Source organism: Diabrotica undecimpunctata, chromosome 1 (assembly GCF_040954645.1).
Source record: "Diabrotica undecimpunctata isolate CICGRU chromosome 1, icDiaUnde3, whole genome shotgun sequence".
In the NCBI taxonomy this organism is placed as follows: Eukaryota; Metazoa; Arthropoda; class Insecta; order Coleoptera; family Chrysomelidae; genus Diabrotica; species Diabrotica undecimpunctata.
This window is the reverse complement of record NC_092803.1, coordinates 12,684,580-12,699,150: the sequence shown is the minus strand read 5'-3', so window position 1 is coordinate 12,699,150 and position 14,571 is coordinate 12,684,580. Positions and strand designations below refer to the sequence as shown.

The 14,571-nt window shown below is 33.6% G+C and overlaps 1 protein-coding gene across 2 annotated transcripts in view; it reads right to left on the bottom strand.

Moving 5' to 3' along the window:
- The window catches only part of LOC140444752 (probable cytochrome P450 6a14), a 190,891-nt gene that overhangs the window by 2,152 nt on the left and 174,168 nt on the right, over positions 1–14,571 (bottom strand). For both annotated transcript variants that reach the window (XM_072536524.1, XM_072536517.1), the window contains 3 exons: positions 10,660–11,122; positions 9,764–10,465; positions 6,529–6,780 (listed from right to left, as the gene is read on the bottom strand). In XM_072536524.1, the coding sequence (XP_072392625.1) occupies positions 6,529–6,780; positions 9,764–10,465; positions 10,660–11,086 (1,381 nt within the window). In that variant the 5' untranslated portion in view covers positions 11,087–11,122. The remainder of the gene's footprint in view (positions 1–6,528; positions 6,781–9,763; positions 10,466–10,659; positions 11,123–14,571) is intronic.

Here is a 14,571-nt window from a genome sequence, read left to right as displayed (position 1 = left end):
GAAGAGGAACAATCTGGCTTTAGAGCGGGAAGGAGCTGCACCGATAATGTGTTTGTTTTGAAACAAATAATAGAAAAAAGATCAAGTACCAATCAAGAAACCCACCTTATGTTTATAGACCTTCAGAAGGCCTATGATACTGTACCCGCTAAAAAGCTATGGAAAGTTTTGCAGGAAACAAACATTAACCACACAGTAATTAACGCCCTTAAACAGCTTTATGAAGGATCAACGTCGGGAATAAAAATTGGAAATAGACTTTCAAAAAAATTTCCTGTAAACAAGGGACTCCGGCAGGGGTGTTGCATATCCCCCACATTGTTTAAAATCTACGTGGCGAAAGCACTGTATCAGTGGAAAAGAAAGTGCAGAGGAATGGGCATTGACCTGGGAGAAACTTGCCTATATACCCTACAGTTTGCAGACGATCAAGTCCTTATAGCCAACGATAAAGAAGACCTGACATATATGGCCAGAAAACTACAGGAAGAATACAAGAAGTGGGGTTTAGAACTCAATACACAAAAAACAAAATATCTCCCAATAGGCGCAGAACTATCCAACATTCAAATGGACACAACCGAAATTGCATTCTGCACTGAATATACCTACCTAGGAATTGATTTCGACACCACAGGCACAGACAATAGGGAAATTAGAAAACGAATAACCCAGGCCCGTAGAACAATTGGATGCCTTAACGGAGTTCTTTGGAGCTCAGAAATTGGTAAAAGACGAAAATACAATATATATGAATCTCTCATAAAAACCAGCTTAACCTATGGTACAGAGACATGGAGACTAACAGAAAGCAATAAAAGAAAACTCGAAGCGACAGAAATGGATGTATTTAGACGATCACTTCGAATATCTAGAGCAGACAGAATTAGAAACGATGAAATACGAAATCGGATGGGGGTAGATGGATCACTGGCAACAGACATAGAAAGGAAACAACTTATATGGTATGGCCATGTTCAAAGAATGCCAGAAACAAGACTACCAAAAATCGCCATGAAATGGATACCACCAAATCGTAAGAAACGAGGAAGACCAAAAAGAACATGGAAGGAGGGAATAACAAAGGCAATGAGCTCCCGAGACTTGACCGAAGAACAATGGAATGATAGAAATTCGTGGAAATTAGGCATCGGACAACGACGCAAGACGTTTTGAAACCGATATATATATATATATATATATATATATATATATATATATATATATATATATATATATATATATATATATATATATATATATATATATATATATTTTTATTTTTAGGAACGGCAACTCATGTAAACGAACGCATCTATTAACACTGCACGAAACAATATAATACGAGTCTCGACCAAAGAATGGGCTAAGTTACAAAGAACACAAGGGCATTCATTAGAATGATTCCTTGTCGCCCTGCTTATTTAATATGTTGGTCGACGAGCTGAGACGTAAGCTTGAGCAAGACATGACTGGCCTACCGATTGCGAAAGACAAAAAAGTCTTAGTATTGGATTATGCTGACAACTTATTTTGCTGGTCAAATCTGCCAAGAATTAGACCATGCAACTCCGACAAGCTGTCGGGCGATGAACAGAAGGTACAAAGTAGTCAGACAGACCAGAATAGTTATCACCGAGCTGCAGGAATAGCTCGATTGTATTTAGAACTCTTGGCTCATATCAGTACAAAAATTGATTGTTGTAAAGAGCTATCTGCTACCAAAGTACATTGAAAAGCTACAGAACTTCACAATCAACATGAAAGTGTTAAAATGCGTAGACAAACTCATGAGCACAGTAAATTAGAAAGATTCTGTCCTTTAATCACTCAACCAAATAAAGAGGATAATTTTGCCGATACTCCCTTAGTGCCATACATGACGCATATATCTGAAAAGATCCTTAAATAGTCAATAACTATACGAGGCACCTAAACATGCATAGGATGGGAATTGACCCAAAAGGTAGAAAGAAGCTATATCGGTAACGGTTTTACTCAGGGAGCATATCACACAGAATGCTCCGCCTGGCTAATCAGCCTCCCTCTTAGTAAAGGAAAAAGTTGAGAAAACCAACCCAAATACGAAATAAACTTTTACCAACAATAGGCTTAAGGAACATTTTTGCAAAAATGCACCCAAAGAAAAAAACTAAAAAGAAGGGGTGAATTGTAGATGTGGAAATAACGAATAAATGCACAGATGGAGTTCTAAAAATACCTGATCTTTTTATGCAACAGAGTAATTGGACAATTGTTGTGGATATTTCCATTAGTTGGAGAGGTCCAGATTACTTAAATATAGCTGGCCGAAATAAGCAAGCCATGTACAAAAAGTCTCAATTCATGCAAACCCGTTCATCATCATCATCATCATTCAGTCTTCATTTATCACGGCCACTGCTGAACATAGGCCTCCCTTAAACTCCTCCATTCTTTGCGATTTCGTGCTCTTTGTTGCCAATTTTTGGTGATACGCCTGATGTCGTCAGCCCAAGGTGTAGGTGGTCTTCCTCTACTGCGTTTGTCTGCTCTTGGCCTTGAATTTGTAATTTTGCTCGTCCATCGTGAGCCATGTATTCTCGCTACATGGACTGCTCAGTTCAATTTTAGTTCCACTATGCACTCCACAACATCAGCAATACTCGTCCTTCTTCGCAGATCTTAGTTTCTTATTCGGTCTCGCAACGTCACTCCCAGCATAGACACCGTTCCATTCGTCTATAAACCACTCTTAATTTCGAAGCCGTAGTCTTGGTTAGAGTCACAGTTTCCGCCGCATAGGTCATGACCGGTAATACGCATTGGTCAAATACTTTTCTTTTGAGGCTAGTTGGTATGTTGGCCCTAAGTGTGTCTCGCAGTTTACCAAAGGCTGCCCACGCTAAAGTAATTTGTCTTTGGATTTCGGATGTTTGGTTATCCCTGCTGATTCTTTTTTCATGACCCAAATACGTACATTTATCCACCAGCTCTACCACTTTGTCTTGAATAGTTAAATGGTGGGGACCATATTTGTCATAAACTTAGTTTAATGTTTAATGCCTACTCTAATGCCGTTATGAATAATTTTTGACAATGTATCTCCTTCCTTACCCGACATTTTATTTTTATTGGTCGGGTTTTATCGTGTATCTTAACAGTCATAGTGGCATTTTTGTACATATTGTAAATAAGTTCACTATACCTATGATCAATCCTGCTTCTATAAGGCTGTCTATTTCGATCGTGTCGAACGCTTTATGAAAATCTGTGAATTTGAGGAACAGAGGTTTGTTGTATTCTATAGATTTTTCAATGAGTGGCTACTATATGGAGGTGATCATTGGTACCATAATTTAAACGGAATCCTGCCTGCTCTCTCGTTAGTAGAAATCTATTTTTTTCTCCAATCTTGATGTCACTAACCTAGTGAAGAGCTTGTATATGTGGTTCAACAGGCTAATAGGTCTATACTTTTCTAGGTCCGTTTTATATCCTTTTCTATGCAAAAGGATGGTTATAGCATTGTTCCATTCGTTGGGCCACTCTATTTGTTGCAAACATAGAATAAACAGTTTCCTTAATTTATTTAATAGCATATCTCCTCCATTTACGATAGCCTCTATTACAATTCCATCCTCTCCTGAAGCTTTATTTTAAATTTTTCTTAAGGCTTGTCGAATCTCATCTACCTTTATCTCTGGCATTAATTCAGAACCTTGATTCATGATCTTCTTTGAAAAGGCTGTTTGGATTCCTGTTTGATCTTCTCGTCTACTTCCATATAATTCCTCGTAAAACTCTTCAACGACCTGTATTAACTCGTCTCTACGTGATATTATTTCATTTGGCTTGTTTCTTAATTTATGAATTTCGCATTTCCCATTCGTTAGCCGTCTATGTAGAACTTTTAGGTTGTTATTTAACAACAGTTAAACAGTTATATTCATTTCTCTTGTCTGTGTGGCTGTTTGCATTCTTATAGCTTCTTATTTGTCTGCTTTGATCCAGCAGCGTTTCAATATATAGACTGATTTTACTATCTGATTTTCTTTTAGGACAGTGCACTCGGTGACATTCTTGAAAGGCGTTTATGATGCAATTATTCAAGTCGTTAAGATCTCGGAGGTTTCGTGCAGTAGTAGCATATTATTGATAAAATATGTGCCTGATATTAGCTGAAATCTAAGAGGGGTGTCCAGATACCATGAAATTTATTTTTAATCATTAATGGTCCTTTTATGTTGATGCTGTTATCCAGGAGAAATAAGTGTCCCTTTAATATTGGGCATTTTATTACTAAGAAAATTAATTTGCTTTATCACACCTTCATAAGTAACTTTTTTTATTCCGAATAAATAACGAGATTTTTGATGAACTAAATCGAATTCAATTGTATACAGTTCTAAATAAAGAAAAAAAAAAGGAAAGAAAAAGAAAACGTTCAAGACTATGTCTATTTTTATAAGGGAGAAAAGCAAACGGGCTAAATCGGACGCTTATATAGCAGTCAATATAAAAAGTTATTGATTATGATGATTAAACTATATATTATATATATATATATATATATATATATATATATATATATATATATATATATATATATATAATGAACCAGAAGTATTTGCTGACAACGTAAGGAAGTAAACGTTAAATATTGGGTTTGCAACAATAAAAAATGAAACGTGTACTCTTTTAAATTTTTATTCCAAGCTTTCGGACATTGGTTATGTCCTTCATCAGGGAGCTACAAATGTGATGAATAAATTGTTGGCGTTGGTATAAATAATTAAAAAATTCACTACTTACAAACTTAATGAGGTTGTATCAACGAAGATGTATTATAATGTTGATAAAATTTATCATAGTCTCTCATCTTTTTTCAATATACAAAACCTATTTTTATGTTTAAAAATTTAAAAATTACTGTACTTATCCATAAACACTTAATTATTCTAAATAAATACATGACATTATTCTGACAAAATTCTTTTAAATGTCAATTGATAAATTATTGTTTGTGTTATTATTGCATTTATCTAGTAGTAACAAATAGGAGAACATTTTATTTAGATGACCAATATCCGTTCTATGATTCATTGCATTGTTATTTTGGCAAATGTAGGCCATTTCAAGAAAAAGTTTTTTGGTGATGTTACTTTCCTGTTCTACTACTTTGATGTTATTATAATCTATCTGATGCCCATTTTTAAATGTATGTTCACCCAATGCACTTTTTTCAGGATGCAGTCTATTATCTGACTTGTGGGATGTAATGCGGTCTTTAAGGCATCTTGATGTTTGACCATAGTATACTTGTTCACATGATCCGCAAGGTATACAGTAAACAACATCCGTTAAAGACAAGAGTGCGGATTGGTCTCTAACTGTTAGTACCGTTTTATGTGCAATTTTGATATTTAATTTTTGATTTTTAATTGATGAAAAAATTCTACTTAGTTTCTGTCCAATGTCCTTAATGTATGGAAGAGATACATATCTAATTGTAGTTTGTTTTGGTAAAGGATCTACAGGTCCAATTCTATCTTGTGATACAGACAGATTTTCTTCGTTTCTTAAATGACTAGTTAAATTTTGTGGAGTGTTAAACAAAATTTTCTTTAGTAGTATACTTGGGTATGAGTTTTCAATGAATAGGTTATAAAGGATTTTTAGATTTTTTGTATGGAAAGCGGTATCGCTGATTTTAAGGACACGATTTTTCATTTCTTTAACTAAATTAAGTTTCATTGAATATTTATGGTATGACCAGTAATTGAGATATCTGCCTGAACTGAGAGGTTTTCTATACCAATCAACCAGTAAATGGGTACCTTTTCATATTAATTTGGTATCTAAAAAAGATACTGCACCTGTAAAATCTTCACATTCTAATGTGAATTGAATATAGGGGTTGTAACTATTGAAATACCAAAGTATATCATTTATCCCTGTGCTTGGTAATGCTAATATTATGTCATCAACATATTTTTTTATAAAATGTAATTTATAAGGTAGGACAAGGATGATGGTGTCTAGTATGTGGTCCATTACATAACAGGAAATTATTGGTGATATAGGGTTCCTCATAGTTGTACCAAAAGTTTGTTTGTAAAATTCGTTGTTAAATGAAAAATAATTGTTTTCGAACAGAAAAGTTACAGTTTGAAAAATGTGTCCTTATCAATGTTATAATGTTGAGCAATAATCTCCCATTTATTATTAATGGCAAGTGTAGCCTTCTGGCAATTGTATGTTATTAAATAATTTTCTAATCTTTCTATGTCATCATTGCTATTTCGCTCCATTTTCTTTTCGTTTCTTATTTGTTCGTTTCTAACTCTCTCCAGTTTCGATCTACCGCATCTTCGTCTCAGATAATCCATTTCTGTCATCATAAGTTTGTTTCTATTAGCTTCGGTGACGTCCCATTACTATATATTATCCATACATTTTTTTGTCAATGAAGGATTAAAAAATTTAATTTTTATATTGTTTGATATCCCAGATATGTAAACATCTGTTAAATCAATATTTTCTTACCTATACATGTCCTGGGACCTTCACCAAATGGCATAAATGCAAATGGATGCCGTTTGGCTTTGTTTTCTTCGTTAAACCGTTCCGGATCAAATTCCTCTGGATTAGGGTAATATTCTGGGTCTCTGTGAATGGAAAATAAGGGAATGCTTAAACTTACGCCAGGTTCTATAACTAAATCGCTATCTGGAACATTGTACTGTTTGCTACAGATTCTTGGCAAGACACCAACAGGAGGATGTTTCCGCAAAGTTTCTGAAAATTTTTGTTTATATTAAAAATACATTATCCAGCAATAAAAATTAGTACTCCAATACTTATGTAATAATATTAAAAATATATAAGAGGAATTCTACAAAAATTCGTACCTTAACTGGAGCCAAATATGGTGATATTGCAATTTGCTGCCCGTACCTCACAGTAACAATTTTTTTCTGTAGGTTGACGAGTGAAAGAGACTTCTATACTTGGAGCACACGTACATATCAGGTACCAATCGCTTCGTCTTGGTCTCCAGAAGGAACTCTGACCCTTTGAAGAGCCAAGAAATACCTGCTCAAAGTGTGGCAAGCGGTTATTCAGTCACTAAAATCGACGTTTTTTTTTCATTTGTTCGCGATTTTACCCGAAAATAGATTAAAAGATACCTCTATAGTTGGAGCACACATACATATTAGGTACCAATCGCTTCGTCTTGGTCCCCTGAATGAACTCTGACCCTTTGAAGAAAAAAAAAAGCTTAAAGCGTAGCAAACGGTTATTCAATTCAGTCCCTAAAATAGACGTTTTTTTTTTTCATTTTTTCGCGATTTTACCCGAAAATAGATTAAAAGATACCTCTATAGTTGGAGCACACATACATATTAGGTACCAATCGCTTCGTCTTGGTCCCCAGAATGAACTCTGACCCTTTGAAGAATAAAAAAAAAGCTTAAAGCGTAGCAAACGGTTATTCAGTCCCTAAAATAGACGTTTTTTTTTTTCATTTTTTTCGCGATTTTACCCGAAAATAGATTAAAAGATACCTCTATAGTTGGAGCACACATACATATTAGGTACCAATCGCTTCGTCTTGATCCCCAGAATGAATCACGTTGCGAATGGCAACAATATTTTATTTGTCCAGGATATTTTTAATTCAATTGAAAAAAATTCTTGCCCCGTGAGAGCATTTATAGTCGGCTCAGAACAAATTGACGATATGACAAAAATATTGGGTGATAACATTCCGCAAGTTCCTGAAACGATGAAAATCCACCAGGTCATGTGTTCTAAAAATAAGAAAAAGGAGCTATTCACCCGCTATTTGTCCTGCTCACTCTGCATTAATAACACTACTCATTGCTCTCACTACTATATAAATAAGGTTAGCTTTAATCAAAGTACGCCAACTACATCTCACGACATAGAGATTGAAAACGAAGTTGTAGCTACAAACTTTCATTCGACAACTGAGTTTTCCAAAGGCGATTGGATCGTAGTAATTTATGATCAATAGTACGCAGGGGTAGTTGAAGAGGTAAACAACGAACATCTTGTAACAAAATTTCTCTCAACTACAAAAATGGCTTTTGTTTTTTGAATCGACCAGAGCATACACAAAACGTTTTATCAACTCAACTTTTATGTAAAATAGAATCGCCAGAACTAACTAAATTTAGAAATAAAATAATGTACAATATCAGTGAAAATCAGAAAAAAATGATTAAAAATAATGTAAAAATAATATAATTATATGATATATTTGGTATAATTTATATAATTAATATAATTTCTTTTTGAATCTAAAACAGTATTAAAATTTTGTTTATTTCATATTATTCGAGCTTTAATATTTATTGTTTCTGTTAAACACAAGATTATTTAATATTATATGCCAAGTTCTTTTTATAGTGTTTAATTAATGAAGAATAAATATATTTATACCATTGTTAAATAGTATCTATCAATAATAAAAAATTTAGAATATTTTTGATGTATTGTATTCTATGTATTTATTTTTTTTTACTTGACTAACTTTTATCTCGTTCTAATACTCATACTAACAAAAAAAAAGTTTGTTATAAAAAAAAACAGAAGAAAAAAAATTGAATCGTATATCGTTGAATCGTTACTTAAAACACGATAAATTAATATGTGAAGGTTTTCAGCTATATTACAATTTACTATCTATAATTTGATGACGGATCAGGCTACATACTGAGGATCAAGTCACCAGCTTCCGATAGGTAGATGAACCTCACTTACGGAAGTTATTTTAACTTGATTTTCCGGTAAAATCGCGAAAACATGAAAAAAACGTCGATTTTAGGGACTAAATAACCGTTTGCCACGCTTTGAGCTTTTTTTTTGGTTCTTCAAAGGGTCATTCTGGGGACCAAGACGAAGCGATTGGTACCTTATATGTATGTGTGCTCCAACTATAGAGGTATCTTTTAATCTATTTTCGGGTAAAATCGCGAAAAAATGAAAAAAAAAACGTCGATTTTAGTGACTGAATAACCGCTTGCCACGGTTTTAGCAGGTGTTTCTTGGCTCTTCAAAGGGTCACAGTTCCTTCTGGGGACCAAGACGAAGCGATTGGTACCTGATATGTACGTGTGCTCCAAGTATAGAAGTCTCTTTCACTCGTTTTTCGAGGCAGATCGCTAGAAGAATGAAATAGCTTTAGCGAACAAATCAGTTTTTTGTTGGAAAAAACTTAAATTTGTCTTTTTTTTTAGGCTCGCACCTAAAAACATGTTTTTTGGTATCAACCTACAGAAAAAAATTGTAACTGCGGGGTACAGGCAGCAAATTGCAATATCACCATATTTGGCTCCAGTTGAGGTGCGAATTTTTGTAGAATTCCTCATAATAATAATAAAACAATACCCTACTTTTTTATTGCTTATCATTTCGTTTTTCGAATTTGGCCAACAATGAAATTTAGAGGTTTTTATATAACACCCTAAGGATTTTATATAGACTGTAAGAACTATAGACCGATAAAGTTAACGTCGGATACGATGAAAATTTGGGAGAGAACTGTAAAGTAAAGGTTAAGGAGAGAAACATCGATAGGAGAAGAACAGTTTGAGTTTATGCTAAAGAGGAGGACAACGTTTGCTTTGAGACAGTTGATCCAGTTTGAGAGATTGAGCCCCAACAACCAAATTTTAGCAAGTTGAACATGTGTAGCGGTAAAAATTATTGAATAAAGCTGTGCGATATTTAATACATACTTTGTTACACTTACCTAAAAGAACTTTTTCCAAGTACTCCATTTCCATTAAACAATCAAAAGTCATGTTGTTATCATTCTTATCGAGAACCCTATTTATTTCTTCTCTCGCTTTCTCTTGAATATCTTCACGTTGGGCGAGTTCCAGTAACGCAAATGACATTGTCGTTGCTGATGTCTCAAATCCTGCTATAAAGAAAACAAAAACTTGTGCAGTTATTTGGTTCAACGTAAGGCCTTCAACATTTGCTTTATTCTTTTGAAACAGATTTCGGTCATCATCGTCTCCGATCTTTCCAGTGTTTTTTAGTTGGATAAGGAGATGCATGAAATCCTTGCGATAAATATTATTCTTCTCCCTATACTCCACAGTATTTTTAACTAAATTTAGATAAAAATTAGACGTTTCTTGGTCAAAAAACGAAATACCTAAAAATCTGAACAACCATTCTGGAAATATACCTAATGTTATGAAAGCAAATCTGGATCTTATTGTGGGCATAAATATTTTATTACCGTACTTTCTAAAATCTGAATCGGGATTTTCTAAACTATTTATTTCCAACCCAAAAGCAACTGAGCCGATGACGTCGGTTGTAAAACAGCCTAAAGCGTATTTGATGTCTATCGGTTCTTTTTTTACAGCAGATTTGTTCAGCAACTGCTGTAGACCACCGGTGCAGTCTACCATGGTCTGGAACATCATCCTCATCTTACCTGTAATAATATTTCTTATACAAATGGTATATTTTCTAAAAAAATACATATTTATTGCATATTTTCGAAAAGAAATGCATATTAAATGAATATTTTTGGGTGAATTACTTTTTTTGCATAATTGCCTAATTAAGTCAATAATACCTAATTGCCAAAATTAGGAAGTTAAAAATTATACCTAAGTAAATACTCACCCGAAGTAAAGGTTGGAGTCAACTTTGCTCTCATGTCCTTCCATTTATCATCCTCTAAGTTGAACAGATGCGCCGAAATTGGATCCGTCTCTTCGTTAAAGATTAGTCCGTGGTTTGGAAAGTTCCAAAAATCTTTTTGCATTATACATTTTATAAGATCCAAATCCACCGGAATGAACTGTGGTGTAAAAAATGCATAAGCACCACCGTATTTCTTTCCTTTTAACTTAACTCTTTGGTAGATATCATCCATTAACTCGGTCATGTGAATTTTGCTTTGAATAACTTCTTTGAAGTTTCCGAAGAAAAAAAGCGGTTTGATATATTCGACGTTCCTGTCTTTCCAGTAAGAAAACTTTTTCTTACCTAGTAGGTACAATAGGAATGTTATGGTCGATAACAAGCATATTATCGTAGCTATTTCCATGATAGATTTTGATAGTTTTTTGATCTAAAATTGAATCTGAAAATCATAAAAATTCATAGAATGGTAAAAACTCGTATAAGAGTCAAGCACTAGTTACCTCAAAACTATACAAATCTAACGCGTATTCGAGAACTAACAACTCAATTTGTAATAATGTATCAGTCGTATCACTTTAAAATAACTCCCCCGTCGGGCCATATGGTGACCTGAGTAGCAGCTAGCTAGCATTAGATGCAGCTAGTCTCAAGCCCGGAAAATGGATGGGACAGAAGGGTAACATCTCTCTAAAAATTGTCTGGCCCGTATGAACCAGTACCCTGTAGGGACCCTTGCCTATGATATAGGTGAAAAATGGTTAACAAGAGAAAGAATCAGATAGAGACGGCAAAACTTTGTCTGATTCCCACCAATTGTTGGGGGAAAGCTTATTAAATTCCTTTACCCAGAGGGTACAGTACCAAATATTTTAGGACCATGAACTGTTAACGAGATTCCTTCGATATACTTAAGCAGACTTCACGGCGATGATTCCTTATGTGTTTGGTTTCATCGGGTTTTACTTAGAGAAAAATAAAGCGTAATCAATCGATACTACACAATTAATAACTAGAGAATATTTAGAAACGACACAGAATATTTACATAGTGTTTTTGGGGCGCGCGAGTATAGCGAAAACTTAATTCACTTTTTCACTGCATTTTTTAGAGTAAGAGACCGCACACATCCACACATTCGGCTTGCAAGTTGAGAACACAAATCACATCTGCGATTCCTTTGACTTAAACCAGGAACCAGTTTTTATCTAAAAGTGTCTACAGGACGGCGCTAGGTATAACGCCAGGCCCTTATAAGGTATTTACCACACAAATACAATAGTTGCGCAAACGAAAAACAAACTAATATTAATATAACTTGTTGCTTTTACAACAAAGACCTTTATCAACACAGAATATTTTTTATTTTTTAAAAAGTTGTGTTTTATAACCAGATTTGCGAATATTTTTTGCCATTCAATTTGAAGTAAATTTTACGGAGTTATTGTAAATGTTCATAAGCTTAAAAAGAACTATTTATTATTAAATCATTTTGTGTACATAAATGTAATTTCTTCAAACTTTTTTTCCATAGGTTACTAGTATACGTCTTAAACAAAATAAGCCCTGGATTATTGAGATCCATTTAGTCTAATTATCTGGACTAGCCATAGAAACTAGCTGTTTTTTTCAAAAACTCTTATAAACAAATTAAATTTCGCAAAAAATATTTATATAAAGGGCGTAGGAAATTTCGACACTAAGCAGGTAGCGACTAAAATTTAATGGCAATTTTCGACACCAGCCCCAATTCCCGTTTTTATCTTACAGGTATATTCGACACCAAATAAATATAGCTGCGACATAAATAAAATACCATAATTAATTAATTTATTTATTTTAATAAAAGTAATGTGCATTTTATTTCTTTATAACTGTAATAATATCTAAATATAATACAACTAGTACCTAATTTTTGTACATTTTACCGTTAATATACTTGTATACAATGATTTATTTGCTATTATAGGAATGATAAGATACAGCTTTTATAAAATCTAGCCTAGGTATTTGTTGGGATCGTAGTTTATCCATCATTTTCTCCAAAAATGCCAATTTAGCCTTAACAGTAGTATCTTTGATTTTTGCTAGTATATGTAAACTATTTATTTTGACATAAGTGTCTACTTGAAATTCTTTTAACTTTTCAATAAAAATAAAAATAGAAGGATGTGTTGAATAAAAAGAAGAATTAAATCTCGAATGAAAGGATTCACAGGCATTTGTGGTCCTCGCAATAGACGGATTCTGATTAGACCATATGTGTGGTGGAAATAGAGCGCTATCGAAAATGTAATTTTCCAGTAAATAATCTGCATATATATCAAGTGTTGCGTTTATAGGTTTATATGACATTAAATCATAAAGAAAGCATTCTTCAACTTCTGCTGAATTTAAATAAGTTAAACCAAACGTATGCTCTAACCATTTTCCAATTTCTGAATTTGTATCCTTATATTCTTGTACCAAACCCAAAGATTGAATTTTTTTAAACCAGTTTTGGTGTAAGTGAAAACGGCATCCACTAATTTTTGCATTGTGCCACATATACAATAAAGCACAGTGAATTGCTTTTTCAAAGTCCACAAATATTTCAGTTGGCTCTAATGATAATTGAAATGTTTCAAAAATCTTAGACCTTAATAAAGAAAATAAATTTTTGTATGTCATTGACAATTTGTCCTTTAGCAAACAGTATGCTAAAGGAACATAATGTCCATTTTCCAAGCCATGTATAGTAAATAATTGTAGAAAATATTTGGTACTGTATGAAAATGTACCATCCATATACAAAGTTTTTAATTTACACAACAAACGAATATTTGTCTCGCATGAAAATACAATTACATTTAATTCAGGATGATTTAAAAACAAAAAACTTTCATTGCGACAGGTTTTAGGAGAATAATTACTAACCGCGTTATGGACTTCTGATATGCTTCTTAGTAACGGACCTGGTAACAGTTTACGACGACAGTTGTAAATGTTCTTTCTTATGCTAGCTATGTCAGGAACCGTCAGCAAATTGGCATCACACTCAGCAACAGCAGTTATTGTAATTTTGGCAGGCTTTTCCGATATGTCCTCTTGGGCTTTTCTTTTAGATGCATTGGTTACCATCTTTACTTCAAGCTTTTTTGGATCGGCTTCATGATTATGTACCAAATCACTTCTTGTGATGGTGAGGTCCTCACAGCCTATTGTAAACACTTTTGCGGAACACTTAGTGTTTCTTTGGATGCATCACCAAAATATCTCGCCGCTTTTTAACACTTTCTGTTTCGAGAACGAATGATGCTCCACCACTAATAAATCTCGACCACGGGAACTTTTTATCAAACTCATTTTTTAAATATCCGTATACGTGCACAAGTCAACGTCAAACAAGAAATAAATTACAACTGAAATAATTTAGTCACAAGTACACAAGTGCCACGCTCCCCGCCGTGACAATAAATATTGGGAAAATTTCCTATAATAAAATTTGACCCTTCGATTACCCCAGGTACAAAGACAATTTGGTGTCGAAAGTTCGCCCGCCGTATATAACCAATCTGGCCCATCTTTTCGACGCAATTCAAACACAATGAGACCCTCAAGTTCGGGTACATTTAAACAAATTTTAATAAATAATAAAAGATATATTAACCATGTTCAAAAAAAGCGATTTTGTTGTTCATTTTGCAATAGCTTTTTTGTGTATTAACCGATTTTAATTTGGCATATCTCATTTTGTGTATCCTTTTTTTAAAAAAAATTGGCTGTTGACGTCAAATCTCCAAATAGACGTCTTTAGGTTATCAGCAAAATAATGATTGTGACATTTTAATTGTTTATTTAAAAATAGTTCCACTAAAAATATTATGAATCTATATAGTTGTAACCAAAACT